A 17,867-nucleotide genomic window follows, 5' to 3' on the forward strand; every position below is an offset into this window, starting at 1 on the left:
GGGGAATGAATATATTTTTCTTTAAGTTAATATAATATTTATTTCATAACAAAAAACTTTTTTTCGAGATTGAAAATTGTAATTTAACACATTTTTAAGGATCTTGTAAGTCGTATCGCCGCTGACATCGTAGATTGTCCTGGCCAAAATTTTAATCTGAAATCGACAAACCAAACAATTTTTTACACGGGTGGTTTTTTGTCGTCGAAGAACTAAAATGTTTTTGAATTTCAAAACTTAACCCTGTCAAACAGGCTCCGATAAACTTAATTCGGAATTTTCACAACAAATTTCGTTGTAATTGCTTTTAAAATTGTTTTGATTTTAACATTTTTAGTCTACATGGAACAATTTCTTATGCTCTTTAAAATACAGTAGTGGTTTTTTTTTTAGTTACACATTTTGAAAAAAAATCGTTTCAAGAAAATGTCTTTTAAAGTTTGCGGTCAAGGAAACGATGTCTCGGCATCGTATTCACAATTTCGAGAATTAGCTTTTAAAACTTTGACACGATATTCTGAGGCAATCCTACTTATCCTGCCTACCTACCTTTTTTTAAGTTTCTAAAGGTAGTTTCCCCCTTAAATTTAGTTGGATCCACTAACCAAAAATATTGTAATACACTTGAACAAATTATCGCATACGTTCACAAGATTTAATCGACATTTTATGATCTTCGATTGCACACAAAATGCCATCGTCCGACTGACCGGACTGTCGATGTGCGTGAGTGCGAGCGAGCCAACAGCAGCTCCGATAACGGTAATGGCCGAGTGAGGAGGCGAACGATTGGGCAAAGAGAAGGGCCGATTAGTCGATTGACGTTTGTCGTGCTTGTTGTTGCTTTTGGTAGGTGGAGCGTAGCTGTGAACGTTAACCCTCATTAACCCCAGTAAGAAATTGAAATTTCCATAAATTGTTGTATTTATAGTGTTCATATTTTATTTAAATAGCTAAGCACATACATATACACACATACACATTCACAAGTTATAAATTAATTGCCGCCAAATTGAACTAAGGAAATATGCGGATGAATACGTTAAAATTATTTATTTAAATGGTAATTTTGCTTGTGTGCGCGAAGAGTGCATTACATATAATATAACATTTTGTACGGCTATATTAATATACGGCTAATTGTTATTACGATATATAAAAGTAATAAACGTTAAAACTCTTTATATATGCTGATATTTACACGGGCTGAAGAATCAAGTTGCGCTCTAAAATGATTTGCTTGTACTAAAATTATGTTTAACTGCAGCGAGTACTTGTTAACTTTAATCGGCTGGGACGGCTGTTGTGAATTGTTCTTGTTTTTCTTGGGCAACTTAGTTACTAGAGCTTACGAGCTAGACATTTACTTTAAATTACACACGTTGAACAAAAACAAACATAATACAAGAACATGGGACTTGTTTAGCTGCGAGGACTCGGACGCGTGTCAAAACCAGGAATATACAATCACAAAAATTAACAACGTGCAATATTCAAGGGGCAACGGCCGCCAAGTCCTCCATTCGTCCGGGTGCTTATCTACTTCTCGTTTCGGTCGAAACAGTCTGACTGCGCGACCTAAGGGTTAAGCCAGGTCCAAGGCGAGAGCGGGAGCACTATAGGACACATCGCACTGCTGCCCTCCTCCGCCCCCGCCTCCGCCTCCGCCACCACCCCGCTCACTCCCACCCAGCGGATGCTGGGGCTCCATGTAGCTGTTACTGTCGCCGCTCGTCGCATAACAGGAATGGTCGTGTCACATCGAGAGCGTGCCCACTGCCGCCGCAGCAGACATCTGCGCACTGTGCTGCTGCTGCAGCTGGTGCGAATGCGCCGCCGCCGCCGCCAAGGAGTGGCTGTGGGCAGCCAGGTGGGGATGCAGGCGCATGGCGGGAATGTTCATCGCCGCCATGGGGTTCATCGAGTGGGCCAGCGAGTGGGACAGGTGCAGGCCCGGCTCCAGTTTCGCCTTGGGGTCCAACAGCTGACTGTAGTCCGCATGCTGCACTCCCACGCCCATCACATTAGGATCGCTGCCCTTCTTGTTCTGCTTGCGCTCCTTGGCGCGGCGGTTCTGGAACCAGATCTTCACCTGGCGCTCCGACAGCGATAGCGTCTGGGCCAGCTCGCTCTTGTGCCGGATGGTGATGTAGCGGGAGGTGCAGTACTCCTTCTCCAGTTCCAGGCGCTGGAAGTCGGTGTACACCACGCGGTACTTGTCCTTTGTGCGTGTTTTGCCTGCGAAAGAGATGAGAAGGGGGCCATCTGTTAGTTGAGTTGGAAAACGCTTTCAAAGAATTATTTTTAGCATGCAAAAACGCAACTACTCAATCAAAAAAAGGAAAGTGTATTATCGCATCAACATTACTGAAAGTTTTGAATAAATTAAATAAATCTTGGAAACACATTATTTCTAAAATCGCGTTGTATGTATGCACATATATGTATGTAAGGTGGAATTGTTTTTAAAAAGAAGTGAACGCCATCTCTGGATATAGTACCTTCCACTTAACTAGCAGGAAGTCAAATCTCCAAAGATCATGTGCGGTTTCTGTCGTCAGAGGGCCGGGGACTGTCGGCCAAGTTTGCCAGCTAAAATGGGTGCCAAGCGCGCGGAGTGACTGGCGTCAGGTCGACAAACATGTAGCTCCTCCACATGCACGATCCAGCTCATCTTGTTATGAGCTGAGTAGATGACAATATTTAAATTATGATAGCCATAGAAGGCTGTCACATGGCGAGCGGCGAGATTGGAGGAGCAGCCCCAGTCGAAGCGGTTCACATGAAAATTATTCAGAAAGAGCCGACGACTCTGGATGCTACGATTCCCCGAAGAATCTTAGAGACGGGCTACGTGGCGGCGGGCTGCGCAATTAGTCAATCTCAAATAAAATTCAAAGACATTTACTATACAACTCGAATAAAAAAAGGACGGATCGCCAAGCACCGGGCACGGGAAAGAAAGAGCCACAGACAACGCAGGAGAGCTCATCTCCGAAGGCATGAAAAAGGCCACGGGATCGTGGCACAGTCTACCTACGTGATAAACACACCCACGCCAGCGGGAAATATTTGTGGGTAAACAGCATTTCGGCCCGGGGATTTTGCTCTAATTTTTTATGTGCTGCGATACCGTGGTGTTCTCACAATTAAAATTGAGCAAATAGGCAAACAAGCAAATATTTTCACAGATGATAAAGTTCAACAGCAACGGCAGGAGATAGGGCGAAGAGTGCCAAGAGTAGGTGTTGAAGACCTCGGGATGCCCTGCGATGGATGATATATGGCCAGTGGCTAGTGGCCAATGGCCAGTCTTATCCACAATGCAACTAGCTGCACTGCTAGATGCGCCTGCGAGCATGAACCACTTGACAGACTTTTCAGACAATTCAGACAATTCAGACAATTCAGCTTAACCCTGTTCTTGGGTTTCAAAATCGTGCTAAAAGTGTATCGTTTGGGAGGAGAACTGCGTTAAGATACTATAACTCTTTGTGGTAAGCCACACTAACCGTTTCCCCAGGCCCCTTATCTCCCCCAACCCTTATATTTGTTCTTTACACTTTATTGCTGTCGCCGTGGCTTCTCGTTTGCTTAGTCTAATGTGGCAATCGCACGAAGAGGAACTCAGCCGTGGAGTAATGTTAGAACCCAGTTAGGCACGCACTCAATCTACATTTTTTGCTTCGCATTATAAATCCACAATTTCCAGTCTGCCTTGCCATTTTGGAGCTTCTTGCGCGTGCGTTCTTGGCACTCAAATCTACTGATAAAGAGGGCTTGGCTCCCCGAACAGCCCGGCATAGACAGAAAAATAACTTGTTTAGAAAGACCTGACGGATTTGAGGAAGTGCTCAAATAAAAGTGGCTAAATTAGAACAACAGTATTATCAGGTCTTGGATGTACTGGGTAAATAGTGGAAAATAAAGCATCTTTTCGGCTGATTTCGCAATGTGCCGTAACCTGTGAGTAAGATGGATTAACTTTCGATTGCTTACATAAATGAGGGGCTGATAAAAGTAGGATTTACACTTTAACAATGCCATTTGAAATAGTCTAAAGGGTTCCACATCTTATGACCCGTGTCATATTTTATTTCTCTTTCAATACGACCTAATTTTCACCTAACCTCTGTGGATCAGCACATTCTCCAAGAGGCTGCGCCACAGCGCGGTCTTATCTCTGTCTAAGACCCACAAAAACACTTGGTTGCCGCTTGGAGGCTCCCATTTCTCACACCTGAAACGGAGTGCAAACAAGAGAAAATCCACACGAAATCGGGGACAAACTGGAACAGGGTAGTGGGCGGCTCACGGGTGCCTGGCTCCGCTGACCTTCACGGCCATAATCTAATAAATCGTACACGTACTATATGCACAACTATAAGCCACTATCTCAGCGAGCTGAGTGTTTTATTGCGTTAATAAAGGAGGCAAGACAAACGCCATGGGTGTGGATCATCTTGATCCTAATGCTAAAGCTCCGTTGTCTGAACCTCTAAGATCCTACTGAGATACTGCTCCACTCTCCTCTTTGCGAGGAAGATAAGATTGTGCATGAATGGCGAAAATCAGAAAAACCCCGTCACTTCTGCAAACAATTGTGCTCGAAAATTATTCTCGTATATATCTGGGATATCCGTCCGTTATATGTACATGGTACAATATAGTGTACCGCTCGGCCGGCGTATTTTACCAGCAATTAAATAAAATGGTGCGTCAAGGTGTGACATTTTTTATGACTTTGTCACTGGGCCCCATCGCTCGGACGGGGCACGCAGCGTAATTTATATCAAATGGGTAAATGGGTTCCTAACTCGATCTTTGCTGCACCACCCCACCACCAATCGAAAGTCTGATTTTGAACTGCTAATGCACTAATGCTATTGACTGCGTGTGTTTGCCCTGCAGTATCCCCTCCACATGTAACGATAGATTATTCAGTCGGCTTTGCCCGTCGGCGAAGTTCTAAGAGCGAGCGGCGTACGCACTACTAATCCCAGTTGAGGTCTGTATCAATATCGACGGAGTTACAAACTGTAGACTTCGGATCGTTGAACATTTGTCCCGATAAGCTTTAATGGCTGTTCCCCACTCATCGAGTGCGTATGTGGCAAGGGATCATGGGGAGGAGTTCGCTGGCTGGTTGGATTCAAATGGTTCGTTGATCGCACGCAGGCAGCACTGTGCGAAATGCTCGTAATCCCGTTCCATTTCTTTAGCAAACAGAACAGGCTGTGAAGAATGTGATTATAGGCATCTATCTCTCAGTGCATTCAATAATTCTCGGCCGTCGGAGTCAATGGGCCGTTATTGCAGTGCTGCAATAACTTCACATGCCGACAAAGAAGAATTGTCCAAACAGTGGAAACAGCGATTCTATAATGTCAAACAGCAGAAGTAGAGCAAGAGCAAGGATCATTTGGGCCATAAATTATACCAGGCTGAGGAGGTCGAGTGTTTCGAGTCTGGTCTGTCTGTTTCCCATTAGAACAGCTGTTGATTGCTGGGCAATTATGTGGTCCGTCCCCCGGGGAAAAATCAGTGGCCAAGGACAAGTTGCAGTTGAGTAACTGATGCCACCACTGCGGTTAGCTACGGTCACGGGTGGGGGTGGGGGTGGGTCCGCAGATGCTAGGCTGTGTCCTGGCGGTTTCGTGGTGGTTTCTCCGCCACCCCGCTGGGCGTTAATTTGTCACTGAGCGCTGAAGACATCACCCCCGTGACATCCTGGTAGAGCGGGTTGTTGTCTCTGGTCCAACCCGTGAAAACCTATTGGGAGTCATTTATTACCTGGCTTCCATAAGTGAACTCCGCTCGAATTTAAACGTTTATGTGGCTGAAGATTTAAGCGAAAGTCTTGTGGCAAGCGGAAGTCAGCGCAAGTCCTCGAAAGCCACCGGAAAGAGCAATTTCGTCAATGGCACCCCGGAGGTTTGGACGCACAAGCAACAACACTCAACACTTGACTTTTTAACACCCCATTTCGTGAGCGGATCTCTCCCACTATTTCGCCCAGCTTAAAGACTTTTGCGAATTATTTTGGTTTTCTTTGTTTCAGCTTGTTTTGCACTGCTTTTGTTTTGTCAATTTCCATCGCCCCACCATCCTCCTCCTCCTCCCAGCATCATAAATGTGGGATACACATAGGACGGGGCGAGTACACGGTCGGGCTTATATATGTCTTTTTGGCTCTCACCACCAAGCGACAATATAACAATAACATTTATTTGGCATTTTGCTGCTGTTTTAGCTGCTCTTATATCGTAAATATTAGCTCAAATTACATCATAAAATCATTTGATTCGATTTGACGTTCATTTTTTCTTCTTTCTTCCTTTTCTGGGCTAAGCCTACTGAAACGGAATACGGTCCTTGGGGGAGGGTTGGGGTAATAGGGTAAAGGGTTTGTTGTAAAGGTTTTGGCAGACTGATTCAGTTTTGTAAAGGGAAATAATTCGTAAGTTGTATGATGTCATATAATGGTGAAGTGTATTTCATGTGCTTTTAAAAGTGTAATTTAAGATTAAAAATTTATATTTGGATAAAATCCATTCTTAACCAAAGGATTACGGATCTTTTAAAATTGTAACATCGAGTATCCGCATGTAAAATTAAGTTCGTACCACGAACGGAAAGCCAAAATGGCCACCGTCAAAATGAAACATGCGACATGCAAACACGTTATATGGCATGCATATGTATATATGCAAATGAGAGTTCTTCTCCGTGTTTCCCTCTGCGGAGACCACTCCCAGATATAAATTCTTGTACTACCTCCACCTCCACCTCCACCTCCTTCGCCTCCTCCATCTACTCTTCTGATCACGCGGACACGCAGCCCCATAAATGCGAGGCGGTAATGGGGTAAGGAACGAGACGGAGTGGAAATAATCATACTATCAGATCGCGTGCAACAAACGAATGCCGCTCGTACGTGCTCAGATATACACACTCATATACATATATATACATATAAACATACATATATCCGACCAATATATGCGGCACGCAACCTCGTAGCACGCCAATGGCAGCGATGGCAGCGATGGCTCCCCGAAAAACCTCCAGCTTTAGTTCCAAGTCTGACTCAGAGCTCGCTTTATTTATGGCTCGAAAGAAGGAGAGGCGGCAGAGCAAGCGAGACGGAGGGGAGACGGAGGTGAGAAAGAGAGGCCAATGTGGCAGGAAGAAATGGCAGCCATCGAAGGCAAAAATGCGGCCTGCTTATGGCCTGAATGAGACGCCATTAAAGCCATAAATACGCAAAGTCAGGCAATAGAAAGATGCGGCGCGGAATACAACAAGAAATGTAAAAAAAGGGGTATTTTTCTTAGGCTCCTAAAAATTATTTTCAAATGTACGTTAATTATTTGCCACGACGACGCAAGCAATAAAGTTTATGGCTATATGATTTGGGGAATATGAAAAGAAGGAGGGGGTCTTTATGATCTTTCCCCCCTCACTGGCAAATCAAAAATGGCATGCATCAAAACGAAAAACACAAAAATCGCATTAGAGGCAAAGAAGAAAAGTTAATTATAGTTTTCTTAGTAATAAATGGAAAATATCCAGGCTGTAGATACAACTCCTACCGCTTGCGTCCAGCAATTCACTCAGATCCTCTAAGTTGGGCGAGCTGCTCAGGTCTGCGATAATACGGGGGTTTCACAAGAATTATACATGGAATTAGATATCTTTATTCTTAATGCATTATTTAGAGTATATAGATTACTAAAAACGTTTGTCCTTATGTTAAGTTCTTGAGTTATTCGAGCCACTCCCAGCCAATGGGTATAAACACCAAAGGAAATCCTACAGCCCCTTAAGAACCAACTAAAATCAGTATCATAATCCATTGAAAACGACAACCACAATAAATATTTGAAAGCCCACTGAAGCCCACATTATTGAAAGCAAATTTGAGCTTCATAAAACTATTAGACAAAATAATGTACAATAAATTCTTACGGCTGTGCCGAGAAAGCACACTATAAATCTCCCAGCTATTCCCCGCCGTTTCCCCTTATCTCAGTGGGCTGGCCCAGGCAGGCGGTTCGGGTCAGTGTTCAACAATATTTGATTAAACTGCGAGGTGAAACTGAGCAAATGTTGCAGGCGCAAACAGAATCGGAAGGGAATATATGTGCCCCATGTACCGAGAACCCCGAGAACCGTATACCACTGAGAGTAATAGGGCTATAGTAATCCCCGAGCTCATCAAGCGTATAATAATCCTAATCAAAGTCGGGCATAAAAATCACAAATATGGCAATCATATATACTCGCGCTCACTGGTTCATTCATGGTTGTGGGTCACTTATACGATGGCGGAGCATTTATTTAGTTTTTATAATTATTGCTACTTTATTGTATTGTTAAGCGATTAACGTTGGCCACCGGCCATATACGTATGGGTATATGGGGAATTGCAAATCTTTCTTTCCGTTTTGCTACCGTATCGTAAATGTTGTCACCTCATAAAAGGAATCGCCAAACAACTCGAAAAAGAAATCAAAATCAGAATTCTCTGCCGCGTCACTCAACCCCCAAACTTCAATCAGTCAATCATTCAATCGCGGGTTGAATTTTTCCTGAGACATAAGCAGGTGTCATCCGTCCGGGCCATCATCATATTCACCGTTTTTTGTTGTCATAACTCAGCCGGACCACGTTGATTGACAATCGGATTTCCTTGTCACTTGGCCAAGTTGCCCCAAACAAAAGGCTTTCGCCCCGTTTTCCCGATATGAACTACATACATATACATACATCGAAGTATTCCTACTCGTCCATTATGGAATTACGGTTTATGGCTGAACAGGAAACGTGGCTATAATTTACAATTTGAGGGGTCTGCTCTCTCTTTGCTACTTACTTTCATTGATAAAGTTACTGCAGGCAGGGCTGGGCAATGGATAGTTAGAAGAAGGCTAATGCGATTTGAAATTTAGAAGTACTACATTTTGCTACAGACTACAGATGGAGAAAGATTTCCAAATGGGTAAAGGGGTTCGCGTTCCCAAAATGTTCATTGGTTAGACTGCTGCGCTTGCATTCCACACTAACTTATAACCCATATTTATCAAAATAAAATGTGCCAATTTCCATTTATAAATAATACTTGGCCTGACACTTTTCGTACCCCATTTTGAGCAGCTACCATTTTAATTTATCACTCTATTGAGTTGGCTGTCCGTAACCCCAATTTAAGCTCTCGGAATCCCTAGCGCCTCCAATATAAACTCGATACGCCTCGAATGGTATATCAAAAACATGTATACGAAAGTGGAGACCTACGTGTACGAGTATATGTATATACGCCTATACGGACGGACGGCTGTGTGCCCAGGGCTTTGGGACAAGACTCAAATTTCTGGTTATTACCAATATCAGAGCCAATACAAATAGAGCAGGAAAAGCCAAACACGATTCTGTTCTGTATTTGGACAACTAAGCCCAGAGCAAATGACACAATGGTAACAAGTCCGTGACAAATGAAGAGGGACGGCCAGCGAGTTCTATGCTAATCCCATCATGTCAATCACCGAACCAAACGCACACTCCATACTTTTCCACATAGTAGATCAGCCCCAGCCAAAAGGCGACTTCATTTTTGACCCATGCCGGAGCGGAGGAGGAAACTTTCGACGGGGATAGGGACGGGTGAACGGAAAGGGTAAATGTCATCGGCAAACACCGATAGTGCTGATAAGGAAAACGAACCACACATGTGTAGTTCCACTGCAGTTAGTGGCCATTTTCAATGGCTTATCTAGACCGGGGACAGGGACTGGGACTGTGAGCGGGATCGGGATCATAAACGTATCCCGTCCATGTCGGTGAAACACTACAACACTTTTCAGATGCGTTGGGAAATCAATATAAATCCAAGCCCGCCATATATTCCTTCTCTGCTCTGTTGGGTTCCCTCTCGCTTTCTATTATTTATGTGGCTAGATATAAATTTTCTGTGCATATTGACACATTAAATCTCAATGTGTCAGGTGGCATTAGTTTTTATGTCCCAACACGGGCAATGCTGAAAATCTACAGACAATCCCAGTAGGAGCTCCTTGGGCTCAAAGATACATTTGTTCTCCGGAGAAATTATAACTACAATAAATTATGGACAGCAAATAAGCAAATATTGCTAAGTGGATTCTATGCAATGAGAAGATGGCAAATTAAATGATTTTAGGGATACAAGAAGCACGAGCCTTATTTGTGGTAAGGCCAGAAGTTTAGTTTAGTTGAAACATTGGATAACTAAAATAGTTGGACACTTCAACTTACTTGGACAAACTTGCATTGTTTGAAGTTCCATTTCTGAACTATGGACGCTTAAATTTCTTGCCGTTGAATAATGATTGCATAGATTTGATCGTAAATGTCGCTATTTAGTTTTTATTGGAAGTAATACTAATTTTTATTGGTTTACGACCCTGTATTGTTTTAATCAATATGCCCGTCGCAAACGCAGCGGAATCGCTTATCAACGACGCTTTTGACGTTTTAGATAACACGCAAAGAACTTTTTTTGTGGCCACGTTTCCATATCACTTGGCACATTATTGAAGCAACAGAAAATAGAACTCGTAGCCCCATTGGGAATAGTGGGTTGGGTGGGGGTTTTCACCCAGGACTTATTGACAGGGCGGGCGTTTATTTGATTCCCCACGCTAATCTAATCGCAAAACCTGCCAGAACCACCAGCCAGCCATTGAAACAAAAGTACACGGCATCTGCATCCACCGACAATCGTGGTTGCCGTTTTATTGCCACACCCCGAAAGCTGAAAGCTGAAGTGGGCCTTCGACGTGCCCTGCCACATGCCGCACAAACAACAAAAATGGGGCTTTTATAATTCTATTAAAAATCACGAAATGTTAGTCATCGCCTTCGCCGAGCTGGTACGATGATTTTCTTATTGTTGGAAAAGGTAAACACGTTTTTCAATGGCTAAGATTTGTCGGATTGTTGATTATTAATCGATTACTCGGCCACCCATCAATTAAAATAAAATGCGAAAGATATACTACTTGAACGGAGGTGGCAAAAAGGTGAGCCACTATGGCTCAAAGAGAGTGGCTATAAACAAAATCCAACTTTATTTTGGTTCTATAGCGCGCATACCTAGATTCCATTTGTATTTAAATATTTGAACTTTTTAGCGAAATGAAATACGGCAAGAATTACAATCAGCACGTCAGAAAGGTGACATTTAAACAACGGAGGCTTAGGGGGTTTTGAATAATAAATAAGACATCCTCGAGTCGCCTTGTCGGCTTGATCAGCTGGATTAGCGGCAATAAACGCTAATTGCATGCCAAACGATTTTATAGGCTTAATGGATATCGCCGATATTGTCGATATCGTCGACTTTATTTTTCCTTTTCTCGACATGCGCTTGGGTCATAAATCGTGAGCAAAAGTGTGAGTGTTTATTCCTTCTTGTGTTTGAGATCGCTGCACTGACATCTTGTGTGTTTATCAAAAGGTGTGGGGACACGGCAAACAAAACGCAGAAAACCCAAAACCGAAATAATAACATAAAATTTGCATGAACTGAGAAAAATGTCCGATGGTGTATTATACTCTGATCGTTGTATATAATAACGAGTTATTATCCATGCAATTAGCTAGGAACCTCAGCTGTTGAGATCATATTAAAGAATGTGGCCAAACCGAAAGGCACAAACCTTTTAAAACCTTCATTTGGACACTCTACATAATGCTAATTGCTGTGAGATTGGTTCCCAACTTCCTACACACTTTCAAGCCTTCACAGACCAGACTTCTACTTGCTAGACTTTCCATCAAATGCTGGTTGGTTTTTGGAAAAGTTGATCAAACCATTTGCAGATGTTTATAGTTAAATTGATTTACGATACAAAATTAGTCAATGGAATCGAGACAGAGACAGAGTCGAGCAAACAAACAGAAACAAAAACACTCATGTGGACGGTGTAGGGGAGCCCATAAATCAAGGCGTCGGATCGGGGATCTCGCGACCCCAACTGAATATCATAAAAGTGGGGCTCGAACAGAATTTGATTTTTATGAGCTAATTGGCCATTGGACTTGGATCCGCGTCAGGTAAACGGATTCTTAAACAAGCCCATATACCTCGACAGATAGACAGGGATAAGCGCGAACAGCACGAGCTGGACGGGAAGACAATGCAGTGCATTGTGCGGAGTGTAGAAAATGGGGAATATGGAAAATATGGAATCTTCGGATCGGAATGTGGCAAGGCGGATGCGGGAGAAACCCAAGCGCAGGGAGGCGCAATCGAAGGTCAGCCGAACGTCGGTAACACCTAAATGGTTCGGAATGACTAATGAGTTTACGAGGTATACGAAAATTGGGGTAATCGAGGTCTCCCAGACTCAAAGCCCTCGATGACTAAGAGCTTATCTGACTTACAATTGTAAAACAACTGCTACAAGCTAGTTACAATTGGAAGTATATCCTTCAACATCGCAGAAAAAGAAGGAGAAGCGATCATATCCCGTAATAACTCTAAATCGTTTCGCATTGATTAATGTACGTATGCGTAATATTCTCGGGACTTCGAGGACTCACCTGGCTGTGGTTGTGCTGGATAGGCGGGCTTCTTCATCCAGTCGAAGTATGGCGGCTTCGATGGCGATGTCCTGTTGTTGTTGCTCACCGAATTGTTATTGTTGTTGTTGTTATGGTTGGAGGGGCTATTGTTGTTGTTGTTATTGTTATTGGCGACGGCACTCAGATGGTGCGCCAAGTGATGGTGTGGCGACGAAGCAGAAGTTGGGGCCCCCGGGCTAGAGATCTCCGAGCCCGAAACGGTAATCGGCGGCGATGGCAGACCCTCGGCGATATGCTGCTGATGGTTAGGTGGTGCGGAACCGGGTCCTCCATCAGTGGCCCCACCAGCACCACCGCCACCGCCTGCTCCTCCGCCCCCAATGCTGCTGTTGGTCTCGTTGAGCTGGGGCGCACCCGGTGCACCGCCGCTACTGCTGCTCCCAGAACTGGCGGAACTGCTGGAGGCATGGGCATGATGATGGTGGTGCTGCTGCATCAGCTGGTGGGCCGTTGTGGGCACATTCTGGACGAAGTTGTCCGCCGTGCTCGAGGCGGGTGAGTGCCACTCGCCGGCAGAGGCCGCCGCCGCCGAGTGGAACATGTGATGGGAGTTGTAGTACATCTGGTGGGCAGCGGCCGCGTGGTGGGCAGCATGCGAGGAGTCCACATCGCCCAGAAACTGGTGGTTCGGAGGCGTGTGGTGGTAGTTGGGCGTCCAGTTCCATGGCTGACCCGCCGCCGAGGCATAGGCCAAATTTGCGGCACTGTGCTTTTGTGTGTAGGGCAGTGTATTGTAGTAGTGCGAAACCATTTTGAGGTTATATAAGGGCGCTTTCTCCGAAGATAATCCCTGTGTTCGGTACTGTGTCCAATAATCCCGAGTTTTTCTTCTAGTCTCTCCACTTGATGGCCAATTTGTTTTAATTGCACATTTTCTGGAGTTTCAGTTCGGCTTATATTGGGTATTTTGCTTTGTCGTCAATCTTTACAGTTATCACTTGTTGGGTTGGTTGGTGATGTGATTTAGGGGCACAATCACATACGAACGAGATATCGATAATATTTCGAACCACTATTTTTCAGCACTCACTCACGAGATGGATTTTATTTTCCAGGGGTATAAAATCAGTAGATATTTGAAGTGTTATTCCGTGCGTGGCGACGTCAACTCAGTACGCAAGTCGAACACGTACTGAAACCCAGAGCAAGACACGTACTGATAAAAAAAATCCAAAGCAGTGGAAAATCAGATAAACAGGCAGAGAGGCTCAAACAAAAACAACCACCGCAGTCGACCCTCACCGGTTGTCTCTTTCTGGCCCACGCAAACTGCCTTACTTTGGATTTTTTAACCCTCATTTCCGTTGCTCGTTCGAAATTCAAGATGGCCCGTGTGTTTGACTACCGCTGTCTCCGTCTGCCTGGTGCTCCATCTCTTTCGCACCGCTTTGCGATGGCTGGCAGGCAGGTGGCCACGCCCCTTTGAGCCAGGTATGCAGTTTGTCGTAATATCTTGGCCAAGAAAAACCCCTTTTTCTTTATAGCCCGCTTTCGATTTGTACGTACTTTAATTGCAATTGCCGTTGGCTAATTAAGTAATTGCAGAAATGCGTGTGTGTTATGCAATTAGTGGCTGTAAAATGATGTTACCACGGTCGTAATAGTCGCGGCATATCTCTATCTAACGAATAATCAATGTTTTATCCTCCGGGTTTTATTCTCCATACCCATATACCGTGTTTGATCTGCACACATTTGATATGGTTACAGCTCCATTGTCCAGACTTTTTGTGTTTGCCAAGCAATTGCCGTTTATATGAGCGCCTCGATATTGTCGTGGCACTCTGGTTATAGTTGTAGAGCTGAAGCCATAATTAAAAAATGTAAGCAGCGATATATGTATATACATATGTATATATATTGGCCGGGAACACAAAAATTGCGGAAGAGGTCTGGTATTGATAAACGGCTGCAAGTAACACAAGGAATTTATGTAAAACAAATTTAAACTAATTACTCCAAATAAGGTGAAGGTGCTACTTTTAAATAATAATCCGTTCAGATCTAATCAGACAATGTACATATATAGAAAATACGTTGGACTTGGATTGAATACTAATTGATTAAATGGGTGGAATTTAAATAACAAAGCGCATCATCATATTTCACAACAACTTTTGCAATAATAATAACAATTAGCTCATATACTAAACTTTCTCACTAACATAAACTTATAATTGAACGTAAATTATATAATAATAAATAAATTGATTTATTTATGCTTTATGGCAGACTCGCGTGTGATCATTAGATTGAAACGCGCCTAATTATTATAATATTGGCAATATAACAAATTCAAAATATTTATATTGTGTTATTATTAATTGGTTTTAATAAAACTATAATATGCGCTAAGATCAGATACGAATATTTTATATACATATATATTTTTTATTTAAAAAGTTTAATTGTAATTGGAATAATGTATAGTTGGTTAATCAGATTTTTTATCCCTGTCTTACATATCCCCGGTCACATAAAACTTCCTTCAACACATACTACTTTTTCCACCCATTCTTATTCATTTTTCGCAAGACTTTCTATTCCCCTGCTAGTCCCAATTGTATTCCATAAAAATAATGCTAATCTCGCGCCGATTGAGTAATACCGAGAGTTCCAGAAATCCTCTATAGATCTTTAAAAACTAAATTCATTGATTGCCGAGATGGTCGTGCGTAGAGGATCGTAAAACTGCAAATGTCGTCTAATAATTAGAAACGAATGCAGCTGACACAATGGAGGATAACCGATATGAAAGTCCGGAAAAGGGCTCGGAAAACGGGCACAGCAGCACCCAGGACAGTTGGCCTCGCGCGGGAGGTACTTAAAACTCACTTATTAACGCTGAACTACCAAAAACTGGTTCGGGTTCGTGTGCAAACAAAAAACCCCTTAATGTCCGTAAGACAAAACCTACTGAAAAACAATCGAAGACCCGCGCACAAAAGGTGATTTTATGATTACGCGAACGCGATCACGACCAGCATCCAGGATGCGATCGTAACGGTCGCGCGAGAACGGGGACACCAAACAAGGCCTATAAGGTGGTGCTAGTGGGCTGACCTGCCCATCGATCGGAGCGGGCCCATAAAGTTCACACAACAATTAGGCAGCCACAGCCCAGATTTGTTTTTTCTTCTTTTTCGCAAACCATCAACAATTCGATGGAATTTACTGCGTGGGCTGGGCCTGGAAGGGTAGGTCCTATAGTAGGCACTATAAGGTTGGGCTCCTAGTCTTATTCCAGGCACGGGCAAGTCATGTAACACGGTGTTACCTGGAAGTCATTAGGGGCGCACAAAAAGGCTAATCCCTAAGTGATCTATGTAAACATATGGTAACAGCCCTCTAGGCAACTTCGAGATGAATCATGAATGCTGAATTTCTGTTCATATTAGGATTGCACACTCCTTTCAACTAATTCTACAAATCTTTGTGCAGAGCTCTATCGTGAACAAACTTTATCAAAAAGGTAGGTAATTTTTCGTTCTCCTAAGTATGCTGCTGTTTGCACATGAAATACAATGTGTTGATCCAACAAAAATATAATATACATATAATCTATCATCGACGATTTGCCAAGGAAACGATCATCGAAAGCCTCGAATCCATTTCGAATTTCCTTCCTACCAATGAAAGCTTTATACCAATCTGTAAAACACTCTAATGCATCTCTATCTGCCTATCGTAAATTAAAATCTGTCCCCGCCATTGACGTTAACAACCTGCCAAGAATTCAATGGCATTTATACATATCCCCTCAATTATGTTAATAAACGCATAAAGAAAGCAAAGCAAGCGCCATAGCCCATAAAGCAGACTCCAAAATAAAACTCAAGGGGCAATCAGACCATTAGAGATATGTCCCCGTTCCAGTCCCAAGTCCCAGCGACTTGGTCCGATATAATAACTTATATCTGTGGGCTGGAACATATAATGTGTTCGTCGACGCCAGACGGATGTGAGTATGGATGTGGACGTGTCTTCGTCGTGCGGTATTTGCTGTTTGTCGGTTCGTTTACGTTTTTGAGAGTTTTACGGCCGATTGCCCGGCCAAACCCCTCGAGAAACCCCTTCTTTCCACCCGTAACCCCCAGCCGATCCCACAGCAAGTGCATTTGCGTTGTACGAGCCACCGCCTACTTCGCCATCGCAATCAAACACCTTTATGGGTGCCGCGACATTGGCGATAAAATATCTTTGTTAATAAAACAAAATTTGGATGGAAAACCCAAAATATTTTCGGACTCGCAGGCAACGAATTTCCAGATCATTTTCCAGGATAACTGTTAATTTAGATCAATCAATTGTGGTTAACTTTCATTGGTAAATGATCTCTTCCACTATGGCCACATCCGAACAACATCCGAAAGTGTAATATAATTTTGGTGGTTTTTTATACCCGTTACTCGTAGAGTAAAAGGGTATAGTAGATTCGCCCACAAAACGCCCAAAACTGCCACGCCCACACTTTTAAAAAATGTTTTGATATTTTTTCATTTTTGTATTAGTCTTGTAAATTTCTAACGATTTGCCAAAAAACTTTTTGCAACACCCACTCTAACGTCCACAAACCGCCCAAAGCTGCCACGCCCACACTTTTTGATATTTTTTCATTTTTGTGTCTTGCAAATTTCTATCGATTTGCCAAAAAAACTTTTTGCCACGCTCACTCTAACGCCCACAATTCGCCAAAAACTGTCAGTGCTGAAGACTCTCCTTCGCACTTCCACTAGCTTAGTAACGGGTATCAGATAGTCGTTCTCTTGTTTTATTTTCAATATATGTACCTTCATTGTCGAAGAATATCCATTTATTAACAATGTTATGTATAGCGTGGGTTAAAATAGGATTTTAAGGTAAACAAATTTAAAAATGTTTCGCTTAAAACAAATAAAATACAAAAGGAATTTTGCTCTGATATAAATCTTGGCCTAGTGAGTGCCTCAAAAACGAAGTGCACAACAAAATGATTGGAACATGCCACAGTAAAATAGGAATACAGTATGTAAGGACCACAAGATACAGATCAATCGTGAGATTAGTGTCAATTTCTTTTGAAGTATCTAGAGTTGGAACCGACACAAGTTAGCGGGTTTATAATTTAATGAGTAAAAGCGTATCAAAAATATATTATTTTTTGTTAGGTAGCGAACTTGGATTTTCGTTGATATGCATTGCTCTTAAGTAGTGGTAAAGGCTTATTTGCGTACTATTAATATTAACATACGGTCAAA

At 42.9% G+C, this 17,867-nt stretch overlaps 1 protein-coding gene across 1 annotated transcript; it reads right to left on the reverse strand.

The window, feature by feature from the left end:
• Positions 1 to 919: 919 nt before the first annotated feature.
• On the reverse strand, positions 920 to 13,750 carry LOC122613025 (homeotic protein caudal). The gene is made up of 2 exons (XM_043786983.1): positions 12,589 to 13,750; positions 920 to 2,238 (listed from the first exon to the last, which is right to left on the reverse strand). Exons 1-2 carry the CDS (start codon positions 13,379 to 13,381, stop codon positions 1,757 to 1,759), a joined length of 1,275 nt encoding a protein of 424 aa, XP_043642918.1. The 5' UTR covers positions 13,382 to 13,750; the 3' UTR covers positions 920 to 1,756.
• Between the last annotated feature and the right edge of the window lie 4,117 nt (positions 13,751 to 17,867).

The sequence above is a fragment of the Drosophila teissieri genome, chromosome 2R (assembly GCF_016746235.2).
Source record: "Drosophila teissieri strain GT53w chromosome 2R, Prin_Dtei_1.1, whole genome shotgun sequence".
In the NCBI taxonomy this organism is placed as follows: Eukaryota; Metazoa; Arthropoda; class Insecta; order Diptera; family Drosophilidae; genus Drosophila; species Drosophila teissieri.

Bases quoted from the DNA above. Each gene is read 5' to 3' on its own strand.
- LOC122613025 (XM_043786983.1), bottom strand. From the start codon at position 13,381: ATGGTTTCGCACTACTACAATACACTGCCCTACACACAAAAGCACAGT. The intron at 2,239-12,588 runs GTGAGTCCTCGA...TCTCTTTCGCAG, and splicing joins TCCAGCACAACCACAGCCAG to GCAAAACACGCACAAAGGAC.